The sequence below is a fragment of the Amphibalanus amphitrite genome, unplaced genomic scaffold, assembly GCF_019059575.1.
Source record: "Amphibalanus amphitrite isolate SeventyFive unplaced genomic scaffold, NRLGWU_Aamphi_draft 000040F_arrow, whole genome shotgun sequence".
Lineage (NCBI taxonomy): Eukaryota > Metazoa > Arthropoda > Thecostraca > Balanomorpha > Balanidae > Amphibalanus > Amphibalanus amphitrite.
Window position 1 is genome coordinate 206,982 of NW_024881536.1, and position 15,952 is coordinate 222,933.

A 15,952-nucleotide genomic window follows, 5' to 3' on the forward strand; every position below is an offset into this window, starting at 1 on the left:
AGTAAAAGTCTTGTTGGTTTTGCTTTTTCGGACATATCTGGTCCTATATAATGTTTAAATGCCTAAGTATCAACCCGGATTATGTGTATGCACATTTACCACGAGGCTGTGAAATTTCATCGTTGTATGCCAAATACTTTCCGAGATATCCACCAAAAACCTCATTTTCTGCCGTTTGGGGTATTCTGGCCGCAATCTTCCTGGGATCGCCTATGACATCCATGGTGCCACCTAGCGAGAGGGACGCGGAAACACAGAATCATGAATGAATCGAGCGCGTAGTAAACGGTGTATGGAAGGGAGACTCGGCAGAGGCTATCCGGGTGGCCGGCGCGCGGCGCGCCCTTAGGCATCGGCCGACCCTTCGGACCGCGTGGGGTCAGAGGTCACGCTCGGGAAGTCTCGGCTCTGGGTTTTAGCGCTGTGCAGTCAGGAAGGGAGGGGAGGATAGCGCTAGCCCGACTGACTAGTATCTCGGCTGATTCGTGTGGGGTGGAACGGATCACAGAACGGGATGGTGTCTAGTGGTGGATGATGGGATGGTGGTTAGGTTAGTGCGTACTGCGTAGAACGTAGCTGAACATGTTTTTTTTTCATGGCAAACAACATGCAGCATAATGTGCGGGATTATGCCAGAACTCATACAAAAAGGAACTAATATTTCGGCCGAGGGAGTGGATGAGTGCCGTGACAAACCAGGTCAGGTCAATGACCCAAAAACCGGGAAAATCGGGACCTGTTAGAAAGTCGTAAAGTGTGGCTGCTATGTGGTTTTCCGGGGTGCTGATCACGAATATCGTATTAGTTTTGATCAGAGATGATGTGTTTAAGCATTTAGACCAGGTCGGGTCAGGTCAGGTCAGGTCAACCGGTAGGGGTTGTGACGGGTATTCGTAATACGTGTCAACCGCCTCTGACAGCTTCGTAACATGTTACGAAGACACCAAAACCACTTCGTAAATGTTCAAATGGTTGCTAAATTCGAATTCAGCTCCAAAAACTAGCCTAGAAGCATGTAAAACTCGAAAAAGTGAACCGAGGTCACCCGAGGTCACCAAAGGTCAATGACCTGACCTGACCTTCAGCTGACCTTGAAACCCACCCTAATGTATGGGAGCAACATCAAATCACATGTTTGAACGTTTGAAACCACGAAAAGCTTGCAAACGCGCGGCTAATGCGAGTCGACATACGCCGAATCGCGATTCCGGCCAAACATGGTCTCGGAAAAGAGGTCACAGGTCAAAGGTCATTTGGGTCAGGGTCAACAAATTTTCAGGGTAGGTGTAAAATTGATCAATGCGAGGGTACTGAAAGTTTCGTCGCAATCGGCCGCTTTTTACGCGAGTTATTTGCGAAAAACCTTAAAGGGGGTTGCATCAACCCCCCTGTGCCGGCGAGGGTTAAAATTGGGTATCATCGGCCTCCTCTCGTCACGGGCAACACGCTCTTTTTCCGCGAAGCTCTAGCTCGATTAGGGGCTGAACGGCAAAGGGGTCCAACGGACCCACCTCACCCTCTTTACGATAGACGCTGGCAAAACACCAATATGGGCGAGGGTGAAAATACAGCTGCTGTCATAAAAATTCAGCTTGAACCAAAGGTCAGGCTTGCCAAATTTCAGCTCTCGCAGCTATCAACAAAAATATACATGTGGAGGCGGCACCCGCCTCCCCCCCCCCCCTCCTCTCGGCCACTGCCAGCGAGGTTGCGTATCACACATGTTACAAAGCATCATATCAAGATGACACACCCCAGCAGCCTGAACAAAAACTTATTACCCACGCTAGTCTATCGGCACCATAGCACATGGTCGAGACTGTCGTCAGCCACGGACGCGCACTCGACCAACCCTCTGAGCCCGTTGACTGCGGGTGACCTTGACATGTCTAGCCTGATCGGCGGCCGGCCGCTGTCGTGCGGTCGTTACACGCGGAGGGGAGAGAGACACAAAGTTCTACGTTATAGCTGACCTCTGACCTTTCCCTGCGCCCTGGTCACCGACCCCGCTCCATGTCGCTGGGCGGTGGCATGGCGGTGGAAACCGGTTCTAGCCTCTACACATGCCACCATTCTAACCCTCCCCTCCCCACGCTACTACGCGGCGTGGAGTACGCTCGTGCGTAACTGGGCGGAGCAAGGGGTCACGCGATACAGGGGCGGAACTGGTTGCCCTCCCGCTCGCCAAGCGACCAACGACTAATACCCTGGAGAACCGTACCGATGGCTTTTAGCACCACTTTACATTGCGTCCATCAATTTTGTATATCGGCATGAATCGCAAGGTACTCAAAACCATCTTCATGTATGGTGAATACGAACATTTCAAATACAAATTCACCAATTTGAATTTATGAGCGGGCCAACCAGAAATGGAAAAATTGACATGTACCTATGGTATACTATGCAATAATGCATGGCAGCCGAAAGTAACTAGCATTGCAAAAAAGATGTAATGTTTTATTTATCACGGCTTAACCCGCGCCCGGCTGGGGGTCTTGGATTTCCACGCCCTGCTGGGGGGGGGGTGTTTGAACACCCCCCCCCCTTGTAACTCGGCTCCTGGGCCACGTAGCGATACGCGGACGGCGGCGTTCGAAAGAGCGTCAAAAATAATGACGAAATCACTTCGGTCAATTTTTTGGTCAGGTCAAAGGTCAGGTCACCAGAGGTCATTGAAGGCAAAATTTCGCCGATTTCCAGGTCGAATGTCGAAAATTTCCAAGAAGCCAACGCATAACTCGAGAACCAATAGAGCTACAGCGCCGCGGAAAAGCGCATTCGATAGCCCTATTAAAGCCCTTTCTGAGTAAATTTCTCAGATTTGACCTAACGTCAACGGTTTTGCCTGCAGGGGGCAAAATTTGCAAAAATAGCCGATTTTTTCGGAAACAGTTTTTCTGCAATTACTTTTGACCCAAGCCTTGTACGAGCTTACTTTTACCGGCATTGTATTCCTCTCGTCAAGACGCATCGAATGAACTATAAGTTGACCTTGAAAGGTCAACTTGAAGAATTGACCTCAGGTCAAGGTCATGACCTGACCGGAAAGGGTCATGTTGCATATCAGTCGATCCGTATCGTCGAGGTGAACACATCTAAGGCGTTTTCATCGCTCTAGCATGCCTCTATCAAAAGTTATTTGCGAAAAACTGTTAGATACCATTCGTGACCTAAGATGACCTCAGGGCATAAACAAGGGTCACGGACACCATTTTCATGTTCAGTGTGTCTAAACCACTTGTAATTCGGTGTTTGGGAGTGTTTATAATGTCTTTTGTCCAAAAGAGGCGCATTTCAATTTTCTCCCATTGACTCATAATGGGGAGGTCGCAAAATTGACCTGACCTTAGGTCATCGATATCAAAATTCTGAGATATACATTTTGTACATGCTATTGCTCTTAGCAATCGCTGAAAGTTTCAAAGCGATCGGTCACTCGGTGTAGCTATGACAGACATTGAAACTTTTTATGAGGTGAGGTCACTTTAAGTGACCTGGTGACTTGACCTTGAATGACCTTGGTCTGAAATTTTCACAACATGTGTATAATTGATGTGCGATAAGGTGTACTAAAAACGGCGGCGCGGAGCGCCGCCGTTTTTGAGATATTCGCGAAAAACCACAAGGGGGGTGTTCAAACACCCCCCCCCCAGCAGGGCGCGGGTTAAGAAATTTTCAGCGATCAATATCCATTGACACCCACAATATTTCACGTCATCTACTCCTCGCTGACATGTAAAATGACATAAAGCTCTTGTATAATTGGACCGTTGAAAAGTCGAGCGGGAGTAGGTGAACTTTCTTCTTTTTATGCTGCGCATTATCGACTATCGAGATCAAATATAGCAATTAGCAAGGGCTTCTAAGAACCTACAAATTCGGAAACACACTTGATGAAAAGAGCCATAGACCTTGGTATACAGGTTTACGGAAGAGTCTACATATGGCAGCATTCCAAGGTTCACGGAGCTATAATACGCCGTGAACCAGCAACACAGTGGCATCTCGCATGCCAGATAGCTTGGCGAGGGAGAGCTTCGAGACCAAGAACAGAGAAGAACACGCCGAAAGACCAAGTGCAGAGAGAGCGAGCGCATATACAGAACAAGCAGTAGAGCGAGCCCAGATCAATCGGCAATGCAGCAGCGGAGTGTAAAGAAAAACTAGTGGCAGATGTAGCAAAAGCGCTGAAATTGGGTCAAGCAGAAGAAGCGCGCGAGTGAATCTGCGTCTACAGATGCTCTCATGCAGTGCAGACAGGGACTGAATTCGTCGTTTGTCCCCGACAGTCTCTGAAACGTCACCTTAAAGCATTATTCTCATGAGCCAACATTTCGCATGAGAGAAAGAGCTAGCCCAAAAGCATGGCGAGAGGAAACGACCATTCTGTAGTCAGTTCCCAGTCCCTAAAGTCAGCAGTCAGTCCGCAGTCAGATGTTCAAAATCCCAAAAGATAAGCCCGAGCTTTTAAAGCGATATGCCAATGTGTTGCGGTTGACGACTAACGCTGCCCGTTTAGGACATTCCCACTTTCGTGAAATTCAAAGACTATCGAAACGTCTGAATTAATTCTGGCAATGAAAATAGCCCCCAAAATGCTTGCGATGTTCAATTGCGACAATTCTTGACAAACGATGATGCATCAGAACATATCTTGAATGAGATCGTTAAAAAGCAATTGCTAGAAACCTCAATGAGGGCAGGTATCATATATATGCAGCTGATATGTAGGCAGATTATAGTATCCGCCAACAAAGGCTGTGCCACTCCACTACTCCCCCAGCCCTCTCCGTGCCGGTCCCCAAACCTACCGCAGTTTCTCGATGCTCCAGAAGTGAGTGGCTCCGTTCTTCTGGTCCTTGACCTCGACTGCGACGATGGTGCGCGGGTAGGGGCGTCCCTCGGCGGCCGCCTCCAGCTCGTCCTCTGCTGAGGGCGTCAGTTCGGCCGGCAGCGGGCTGTACATGGTGTCCGTCATCAGCGTGAACTGGAACTGGACCTGTCGCAGACCAAGGGGCAAAAGTCAGACCGTTCACCGTGGAGCCCGAGAGCCCGACGTAAGATTTTGCTGACGGCCAGACAAGGCTTGGCAATGTCCAAAAATTACATCACACACGGCTTTTGAAACAAAATAGAACCAGAGCATGGCGAACAGCTATTGGCCTGGCACCATGAAGTAGACATCTATATCGGTTGGGCCCTCAGCCAGTCACCGGAATCTCAGGCAGCCGCCCTTCCCACCTTCTTCTTGAGCTCGACGCTGATGGCGTTGGCCTCCTTGAGGAAGATGGCGTTGCCCCAGAGGTCGTCTCGCAGCGAGGTGAACTGGTGGTAGCGCCACTTCTGGAAACACGTGGCCGCCAGCTGGAAGTCGCGGTCTGTCCAGCTCACCTCGTTCTCAAACAGAGGGTTCACTGAGAACAGGGGTACAGTCAAACAGGGGGTTCACTGAGGGCGGGGGCGGGGAGCGGCTCAGTTAATCAGGCGTCCAGCTGCTCACCTCGCCCTCAAATAGAGGGTTCACTGAGGGCAGGAGCGACGCGGCTTAGTTTAAAAAGTCATGGGGAAGGGGTCGGGCTAGAACAAAGGAGCAGGACTACCAATGCAACATCGAAATGAAAATACCGTATGATAAAAACCGTTCAGAAATATGCACACAACAGAAAAATAAAAAAATCCTGTAAATTTCAACATTTGAAGGTCTTTTTACGGGGCAGTCGAATAATTAATTGTTAAAACTTTTTTGTCGATCATAATACCGTCACCAATGCGACCCTGTGCTGGGTATTGACTTCGATATTAACACATAATCTAACTCTCCCCAGGACGAGTTAGCCTTCTCTCCTCTCACCGTAAACGTCCTCCTCCGGCGCGAAGTCGTCGGTGGCCGTGTAGGACGAGTACATGGACATGGTCATCGTCTGCTCCTCCACCTGCTTCTGCAGCGCGTCAATCTTGGCCTCGTAGTTCTGTCCACAGATACACACCGGGGTTAGCGGACGGCTGGGTCAAGACGGCCAACTCGTTATGAGCGCCAAAGGCGTTATGAGAGCTAGCACAATCTAGCGTAGATGGCTCCCTTATGGAGCATTACAAAGATCACACTTCCGTTGCCGTAGCTGTTCCCCACTCTCACCTTCCGCTCCTTCTCAAACTGCAGCTTGCTCTCCTCTTTCTCCTTTTTAAACTGCTCCTCCATCGCTTCCAGACGCTTCTCCATCTCCTTCTTCAAGTCGATACCTGACGAAAACAAAGACAGTGCGAATGTATCAGCGTTATCCACAATGAGTTAATAGCGAAGATAAATGGCCTCCAAATGAGGCGAAACGTCCATCACATTTTCACAGCTGATAATTGACGTAGTGATGTGCTTGGCAATTTTACAAAAAAAGGGCGACTGAGGACTTGAGACTTCTCCCCCACAGGGCCTCTGATCCCTGTCAGCGGCCGCATTGGTTGTTCAGCTCCACCCACCACATTCCTCCCCATGCACTCCGTTACGCACCCTGTTTCTCGAGCAGCTCCACCTGGGCGAACTGCCAGTCAACCGACTCGCTGCTGGGGGTGGTCTCTCGGCTGGGAGACTTCTCCCTCCGCTCCCGGGCTGGCGAATATTTGAGACACGTCAAAGACGAACTTAAACAGGCGGCGAAGAGACGACAGCACGGATTACTTATAAGAGCGAGGGAAACATTGCACAAACAACTACTACCATTGTACAAACATGATCACAATGTGATTTTTCATTTAAACATTCTAAAACAAAGAGCACAACATATTCCTCGTGCGCTCAAAACCCCAGAGCCCGTGCCATCAGCCCGGCAGTCCCTCTCGGCAGTCACTGCCCAGCCGTCTCCGGTTTCCGGCCGCTCGCTGTGCACAGCTGTGCCAACAGTTTGCAGTTTCGAGGCTCGGGACGTTTTTAACAGCCGCCACTCACCCTGTTCGGGATGGTTGAAGCGGAACACGTGGTTCTTGCCGAGGATGACGCGACTGCCGGTCCTCAGCACCACTGGCTGGGTGATGGTCCGCCCATTCACGTAGCAGAGCGCGCCGTCATTGGGGATCAGCATCACCACGCCCTCCCTGTGGCGGTCAAATGGGCCCGGGGCGTCAGATACCGGGAGTCAAATGGCGCAACGATGCAAAACCGGTTTTTCCAACGGACAATTTCCGCTCATTTAAGTTTGGCGCAGATATTGCGTGACACACTGAAAAGAAAGCAAAAAGCGGCTGCAAAAGAGGTGAAACTGTTCACACTCGTTATCACCTCTGGTTAGTGGATACTCAAACCAATCCAGTTAACATCTCGCCTGTAATTAGCTGGCCCAGTGCCGTCACCGACCTGTTCTCGAAGATGCAGTGCTCGTTGTAGATGTGTATGCCGATCAGCTGAATGTCCTGCGGGATGTTAGCCTCTGCCGAGCCCACGCGCGTAATGCCCTCCTTGATGTAGTAGATGAGACACTCGGACATGGACGGGTCCTCGTTCAGGTTCACCAGGTGAGGCGTCTGGGGGAGGCGGTGGAACGGTTAGAGCGGTCCGAGCGGGCGCAGAGAGGACGGTCTGGGGGTCAGGAGGAACAGTGCTCCTCCCTGGTAAAATGATATGGTAATCTGGTGTCAGTAGGAGGGAGGGAGGGAGGGAGGGGAGAGAGAGAGAGAGAGAGAGAGAGAGAGAGAGAGAGAGAGAGAGAGAGAGAGAGAGAGAGAGAGAGAGAGAGAGAGAGAGAGAGAGAGAGAGAGAGAGAGAGAGAGAGAGAGAGAGAGAGACAGAGACAGAGACAGAGACAGAGACAGAGAGAGAGACAGAGAGAGAGAGACAGAGAGAGAGAGAGAGAGACAGAGAGAGACAGAGAGAGAGACAGAGAGAGAGACAGAGAGAGAGACAGAGACAGAGACAGAGACAGAGACAGAGACAGAGACAGAGACAGAGACAGAGACAGAGACAGAGACAGAGACAGAGACAGAGACAGAGACAGAGACAGAGACAGAGACAGAGACAGAGACAGAGACAGAGACAGAGACAGAGACAGAGACAGAGACAGAGACAGAGACAGAGACAGAGACAGAGACAGAGACAGAGACAGAGACAGAGACAGAGACAGAGACAGAGACAGAGACAGAGACAGAGACAGAGACAGAGACAGAGACAGAGACAGAGACAGAGACAGAGACAGAGACAGAGACAGAGACAGAGACAGAGACAGAGACAGAGACAGAGACAGAGACAGAGACAGAGACAGAGACAGAGACAGAGACAGAGACAGAGACAGAGACAGAGACAGAGAGAGAGAGAGAGAGAGAGAGAGAGAGAGAGAGAGAGAGAGAGAGAGAGAGAGAGAGAGAGAGAGAGAGAGAGAGAGAGAGAGAGAGAGAGAGAGAGAGAGAGAGAGAGAGAGAGAGAGAGAGAGAGAGAGAGAGAGAGAGAGAGTAGAAAGGACAGAGTGAGAAAGACAGCGAGAGATGATAGTTTTCTACAATTTCCCATTTATTGTGCGACACGCCATAAGCTGCGCTCTTAGACAGCTAGCGACATTCTTTCTACCAAGTAACGTAATAGCACAAGCCCGACACTCTCCAGCCGGGTAAACAGCCTTGTTGACAGTGGGTTTGGAGCGCTGGCGCCGGTCCGGACAGCAGTAAAGCTGTCCACAGGGGATTCTTTCCACTCGGGACCCGCCAGTGACCGGAAAAACACGCACCAGGCGAGCGATTTCTCGACAACACACTTCGGCCGTGCCCGGCGGTGATGATACTAAAGAGTGGGTGAACCGCGCATCGCTCCGGTTAGGAGGAAACAACGTGCACTCTGTCTCGCCCTACTAAACGGTGAGCAACTCGCCCGTTTCGGTGAGGAGATGCCTTTGTCGCACTCCAGTAAAGGGGGTCGACCTTATCTGTTTTGATGAGAGGATGGATGTCTAACCCCGGCCAGAGAAAATGATCTTATCTGTTTTGGTGAGAACATACCCTTTGTCTCACTCCGGTAAGCGGAGACGAATAGCTCACCTGTTTCGGCGAGAAGATGCCGACCGTCTTGCCGTCCTCCTTGAGCGCGATACCCATCTCAGCGAACACCGTCTCCCGGTACTGACGCACGTCATCGGCGCGCTTCAGCTTCTCCTCCCAGGTCTCACTGAGCTCTGAGGGGTAAGGTCAAGACGCGTCATCAAAGGTCTCACTGAGCTCTGAGGGGTCAGGGAGGGTGAAGTCAGCTTTTCCTCCCAGGTCTCACTGAGCTCTGAGGGGTCAGGGCAGATCAGGTCAAAATCCTGTGATCGTCTAGGTCTCACTGAGGTATGAGAGTCCAGGAACGGTCAGGTCAGGTCGGGTCAAAGATGTGCAAGGAAACTCCAGATTTCTCCATGTTTATCTCAGATTTGCAAGTTCACGCTAGATAAAGTAACGGAAAATAGCACTTGGACCCCGGGTACCTTCGGCAGTTAACCTCAGAACTGTCTCACTACCTTCAAGAACAGTCCCTTTACAAGAAAAAAAAACGTCAGGGATAGTGCACATCTTCCGACATCAATCAGCTCCTCCCAAGCCGGTCCGCCCGGTCAGGTCCCATTTCTACATTAGCCCACCTGCCATGATTTTCTCGTTGACCTGCAGCTGGTGGACGGCGTCCTTGGTGACATTGCTGGTGCCGCTGGCCTCTGCCGAGCCCTCGTCGGCAGCGGAATCTGAGAGAGACGGACAGACATACAGTCAAAGACGGCATACGGCCGAGCCCTCGTCCGCGGCCGAATCTGAGAGAGACGGACAGACGTACTGTCATAGACGGCACCAGCGGAATTTAAGACAGACGGACAAACTGTCGAACACGGCTTCAGAAATCCAGCCAAACACGCCGGCCGTCTGAGTGATGCCGCAGGGAGACAGACAGACTTACAGACACAGGCAGACGGACGGACAGACACACAGACACAGGCAGATATACAGACAAGCTGACGGCATCTCAGACAGACACACCAGCTGCTGTCGGTGTCGACGCAAGTGGAGTGATTTCGGGGCAGGCAGCAGCAGACGGACACGGATGATGGGCCAGTAGGAGCATCAGTCGGTATTTCAGTAGTTTATCAGTAGTCATTTGCAGTTGCATTAGCAGTGGTCAGAATTTAGCAGCCAGATGCACCAGCAGCGATCAACAGCCAGAGGTGGCAAGGATCAGCAGTGAGTTCAGCGTTGAAAATGGCTCGGTTAACCAGTAGGCGGTTAGCAGTTTCGGCCGCCGACGGAAAAGCTCCGTCAGCATGACCATTCGGCCCCGGACAGTAGCGGGGAGCGGGGGGGGGGGGGGGGCGGTCGTTCACAGGGCGGAGAAGGCTCGAGATGTCGCCTAAGGAGTTGTGGACACCCGTGTCAAAATCGGCCCAAACTTGTTCAGCCAGTGAAAATACAAGCGGCTGACAACGGCTCATCTCGATAGCATTGGAATGATGATTTCACATAGAACAGTTGCAGTGGAGTATGAATATGCCACTACACTGAATATCCAACTAAACAGACCAAGACTCCTACAATTTTGATCTGCTATCTTATTATAAAGCGCACTTCCCTTGTTTTCGAAAAATACACAATTAACGGCAATTAAAAATGTGTTATTTCGGGAAACACCGCCGCAATCTCAAAGCACATTAAGGCTAGTTTCATCTCAGTTTTCCCCAGCTTTCCTGCACCGAATAATTTAACAGTAAATCCGACTGAAAAATAATCAAATTATGTGCCGCCGGCCTTCACGACGCTAACTGGAAAATGGACGATTGGACAGAGCCTTTCAGACATTAATGCACCGCCGTCTCACAGCGTCAAAGGTACGCCCACGGAGCAGCACCGCTGGTGACCGGGAAGCCATCGCCCGGCCTGCCGCCGGATATAACTGGCTCACGGTGGGTGAGCGGCGCCCCTCCACACAGAGGAGACGCCCCCGCCCACTCTACCAGGGCCTCTGTCGGTGTGAGCCCAGCACGTGGCGTCTGGAGAGCCGTCCGTGACCGCCTCAGATCGATCGGCGGTCGGCACTGCGGACAAAGTTAGATAGATGGACAGGCAGACAGACAGACGGACTGGGCGGACGGACGGACAACGCGGCTGGACGGAAAGATACGGCGGCTGGACGAACCCAAAGACACGCGGGCTGGGCGGACGGATAGCCGGATAGACACGGCTGGGCGGACCAACAGACAACAGACAGCTGGACGGAAAGACAGATAATGCGGCTGGACGGACGGATAGGCTGGCTGGACGGACGGACAAAGTCCGATAGACAACCCATCAGACAGGCCAGCTGCACGGACAATCCGGCTGTGCGAACTAACAGACATGGTAGCTGAACAGACAGACGCAGGGAAACGTTCCGCCAGGCTAGACTACGGATTGTACCACCGCGATCCGACAGGTAATGGACAGATCCGTGAGACGGGAGACTGGCGTGGGCGGCATGACAGGCAGTAAGTCCGGGGTAAAATCCATGAGACGGGAGACAGACAGGGGTGGGCGGCACGACAGGCAGCGTGTCTCGAGTAACCAGCCGCAAATCCGGCTCATCGTGTCCGGCCGGGCGTAAAGGGTGGGCTTTGTCTAATGATCAGACGGATGCTGACGTCAAATAGCAGGCCGATGCGTCTGGAAACAAAAACGCCAGGGCAGCGAGATACTGCGACCAGCCAGCGAGATACTGCGTAGTTCGCAGTTATGCCTTTGAGCATCCAAACGTTGTCCGATTTCCATGGACCTGATGAAACATGGCATGGACGAAGGTCACCGAGAAAAATACTTGAGTAACAAGGACATCACAATAAACGTCTGTTCCGGCGTGCGTCACAGCTGCATCAGATTCTTGGACCTTATCCAGGGAACGGTCCGGGCAACTATTCAATATAATTCCACCAGGACGAGATTATCAACCTCTTCAGTCGCCTGAGGAGCAGTAAAGTAGGAGTATGTCGTGCCCCTATTATCCAACTTTACCACCAACGAGTACCAGGGCCCGTGATCACGCGACAAGCACGTGTGACCCTATTCCAGTCATACCTCTGCTCAATCGATTGCCCCGGTACTTACATAACCTACCACCACCGACCCGACCGCCCGACACTGGAGAAAAGACCGCAGCCTCCACGCCCCACCGCGCTCGAGCTGTACCCGGAAGGCAAACCCCCACCCCTCAGCTGTCACCGGGCGCCGCTGCCGGAGACTGGTTAGCAGTTACGACCGGCAGGCGGTCTCACATCCAATCCACGGGGACGTCTAGACAGATGAAACGCCGCACCCGGCAGTGCCGAGTCGCGGAGCAATCTACACCGTCTCACCGCGCCGACCGCGGGTACGGGATCACGAATTCAGACGGCACGTGAAACTTTGAAACTGAGCTAATCATTGCTTTAGTGTGGAGCTATTTTAATTCGCTTCTTTCTGCTGATTTAATGCAATAACGAAGTCCATAGAAGATGAACATACCCACATAAAACACGTCGACCACGGACATATTGGACGGTGACGAGGAGGCGAGCAGGATCTCGTATTTACAGTGAGTCAGTTCCATACAGGACTGACATGTGCGTGTGCATCACTGGCGAGTCGATGGCGTGAGTCACGAGCACGCAGACTCGTGTGAGTGCTGGGTAGGGGAGGGTGCCAGCCAGTCGATCCCATGTGTCACACAAATCACTGGCCATGGGGCGGGGCGAGGTGGAGGGCGGCGGCTGGGGTCGCTGCACCGTACCACAGGCCAAGCGCCCCAGAATCGGGGGTGGTGCGAAGGGCAGCACGCAAAGCAAGCAGTGAGGACGCAAAGTCCAGCAAGCGGTGAAAATTCCCGAAGCCACGAGCCAGCACCCGCACCAGACACGTCTAAATCAAACTCAATCAGCTGAGTTAGTAGAGGCCAGCCGGGCTACAGCGGGGTCGGACTAGATTGTTAGACAAAATCGGGGGGCTGTGATCAGCGGCAGACCGCCACCGGAGCCCCGGAGCCGGGGATAGAGCTCCGACTCAGCGGCAGTAAGGGAGCCGAAGCCCAGCAGCTAGAAAAGCCCCGGACAGTGCACGCCGGCAGGCAAAGGCTGCGTGTTAGTGGCAGGCCAGCTACTTACTCGACTTGGGCTTATTATTGGAATAATTAACGGTCCCGTCTGAAACCAGGCGAGAGCCCTGTCAGATCCGTCGGAATAAAAAAGGCCGTTGCCATGGCAACACACACCAACGAGATACAACCATTAGCGAAGTCAAACCATTATCATATCCATATTTCAAGATATGAATAATGTATGACAATTGCTTAAATGAGCTGATCAATCTAGAAAAGAGCCCACTTTTCGTCCGATGCACACGTTTTATAAGTTGTAACGACGCATCATCGTGGGGAGGACGACGATAATTTAGTCAGATCTGTTATCGCAGGTCGATCACGCCAATAATGGGGAGAGGAAAACTAACAAAGACACATAAAACAAATCAACATTGGCCGCTATTGGATCCTTTTTCGAAGCCTCTCTGGCAGGCCATCCAAAAATAATACAATAGGTAGTGACTCAATATTTGGAAAAATAAATAAATAAAATAGAACCCAGATCAGGTCTTGCATACCTTAGGACGATCAAAAGGGTAAAAACATTCACGAGCAAGACAAAGACAGAACTATCAGGACGGCCAGATGGCTGTGGCCTGTGACTTATGCGAAAATGAACCTTTCCTAAGAAATCAAATATTTGTATCAATTATTCACAAAAAAGGTATTGGATATTATTTCACTAGCAATGTATAGTGCCTTTCATAAACTGGATGACCCACATGTTCAAGAAACATCCTAAGCCCTCCGTCGCCTGGTTTTCAGTAAATCACACGGAACAGATACCACCCGTCTCGGCCGCACTCCGCCGCGGACTCACCCGAGTCCACCTGGATGCCCTCGACCTTGAGCAGGTCGTGCAGCCGGCTGATCTCCTCCCGCAGCTCTCTGATCAGCTTGGCGTTGGCGTCCTCATTCACCACAGCCTTGCAGACGATCTGTTTGGCCCTGTCCGCGTACCTGACGGAGCGGCCAGAGAGGACAGTGAGAGTGAGGTCCAGATAGGAGGCGCCAATATTGATTGAGGGGTGTCGCTGTGATGTCGGCCTCTGCCAACAGGTCCGATTAAAACATGTAGTTATCAATTACTCACTAGGAAGTATGGTTATCAAATAAGAAAGTTACATAAAACTCCCAGCAAAATACAGTGAACAGAGCAATTTTGTTATGATAATAAGCTGAGCAGGTCATATGAACTACGTCATATTTCTAAAACCTATTCCCTCTAGCTGTCGTAGTCACTGTCTTCGAAAACAGCATTTTCTTGAGAATCTCGGTAACTCTCCTGTGCGCAAATACGGCAGAAGTATGCAAACGACGAGCTCAGACCGCGGTGAGCTCCCTAACGTATTCACTCGCCACTGTTCTAACCCCTACCAGCATCACCTCCGACAAAACTTAGTCGGGTCACGGTAAATCAAGACAAACTGCAATAAATCCGCGACAGTGCTGTTTTCGAGTAGTAACTCTGTCACAATAAAGCCAGCAAAACACACCAACAAATCGGCACACACGGCTAAGTCTGAGAACAAACCAGACTTCAACCCCAAACTACCCCGTCCCTGACCCCGTGCCGCCTCACCGCAGCGTGGAGAGCGTCTCGTCGTAGTTGATGTCTGCCGGGGAGAGGGCGGCCACCATGGCCGTCTTGCTGTTGCCGCCCAGGTTCTCCCGCAGCAGCCAGGTCAGCACCGAGTCGCGGTACGGGATGAACTCGGCCTTCTTCTTCTTCTTGGACGCCTGTGAGGACGAAATGGGAACGCTCAGCACAGGGCCATTGGTGGTTGAGCTAACCGGGATTTTAAACAGGGTTTGAAACGTTAAGGACGTGCACTTAGAGTGCATTTTCTACACGGAAGACATTTAGTGTGCCGATGAAAATTGTTATATGAGGTTCGTGTTAAAATGAGAAAAAAAGAATGTTACTCGCTTATTATTAATTACGAGCAGTTACTTGAAACGCCAGAGTGGATAGGTACTACGTAAACCTGAACAACACTGCGATGTTTTTTTTTTTTTGGGGGGGGGGGGGAGTTATGCGATAAGCTACTCTATGTATTGTATATCATTAGTCTATCAGTAGTGATACAGTAGTCTTTGGTAATGCATATTGCGTATCGCATGTTTGCGAGTTGTGACTTACCGGGGCCGACGACTGCAGCATTGAAAACAAACATCAAAATCAGCAACATCACGCCAACACTCTTCCGAACCACATACAAAGCAAACATTACAAATATTAACAATCGGTAGCGGTGACATAAAGAGATGTTAATATTCCCTCTCACGTCCCTCCCCAGCCACATCCTCCCTTCACCGCACACAAGTCCCACGCCACCTGCCGTATCTCCCTCCCTCCAATTCACCCATCCAGTCCACACACTGGGACCAATCTGCCCGAGCTATGAATAGCCCAGACTCGTACAGGGCGTGACGTACTGTCATTAACCCGCACCGACCAATACACCGGCATTGGCAATGGTCAGCTAAAAACGACACGGCACTACAACTGCAGCCGACGATGTATAGTCTCTCTTGAAAGTATCGCGTCAGGGGTTGCGGCGGCTCAGCGAACTATTCCATTCAGTTTGAGGACCCCAGCAGTGAGGTCATGGCCTGTATCATAAAAAGTACGTTGTAACACGATTCTACGCCAGCGGTAGGAGGAAAACTGCTATATGACGCAGGCACCAGCGGCTGGCAACTGGGTCAAAACAGGCGGAGGCCGGCCAAAGGTCATGCTCGTATCGCTCTTCCTTGACCCCGTCCCCCGCCCCAGGCGGATAACGGCGCCGCTTGGGCTCACCAGCCCGGCGCTCGTTGGTCTGCCTTAGTGGGCGCCAATCACTCAGTGTGCGTGACGCGAAAATCACA

General features: G+C 51.4%; 1 protein-coding gene across 11 annotated transcripts in view; it reads right to left on the bottom strand.

Moving 5' to 3' along the window:
* Positions 1 to 15,952, bottom strand: part of LOC122374603 (kinesin-like protein unc-104) — a 69,797-nt gene that overhangs the window by 15,205 nt on the left and 38,640 nt on the right. For 4 of the 11 annotated variants that reach the window (XM_043353448.1, XM_043353453.1, XM_043353439.1 and 1 more), the window contains exons 9-21: positions 15,222 to 15,233; positions 14,661 to 14,818; positions 13,899 to 14,038; positions 13,104 to 13,142; positions 9,594 to 9,692; positions 9,016 to 9,149; positions 7,349 to 7,515; positions 6,944 to 7,089; positions 6,509 to 6,607; positions 6,140 to 6,243; positions 5,855 to 5,972; positions 5,245 to 5,417; positions 4,815 to 5,002 (exon numbers count right to left, since the gene is read on the bottom strand). In XM_043353448.1, coding sequence (XP_043209383.1) covers positions 4,815 to 5,002; positions 5,245 to 5,417; positions 5,855 to 5,972; positions 6,140 to 6,243; positions 6,509 to 6,607; positions 6,944 to 7,089; positions 7,349 to 7,515; positions 9,016 to 9,149; positions 9,594 to 9,692; positions 13,104 to 13,142; positions 13,899 to 14,038; positions 14,661 to 14,818; positions 15,222 to 15,233 — 1,577 coding nt within the window. The remainder of the gene's footprint in view (positions 1 to 4,814; positions 5,003 to 5,244; positions 5,418 to 5,854; positions 5,973 to 6,139; positions 6,244 to 6,508; positions 6,608 to 6,943; positions 7,090 to 7,348; positions 7,516 to 9,015; positions 9,150 to 9,593; positions 9,693 to 13,103; positions 13,143 to 13,898; positions 14,039 to 14,660; positions 14,819 to 15,221; positions 15,234 to 15,952) is intronic. The other 7 variants (XM_043353477.1, XM_043353469.1, XM_043353487.1 and 4 more) reach the window with 3 other exon arrangements.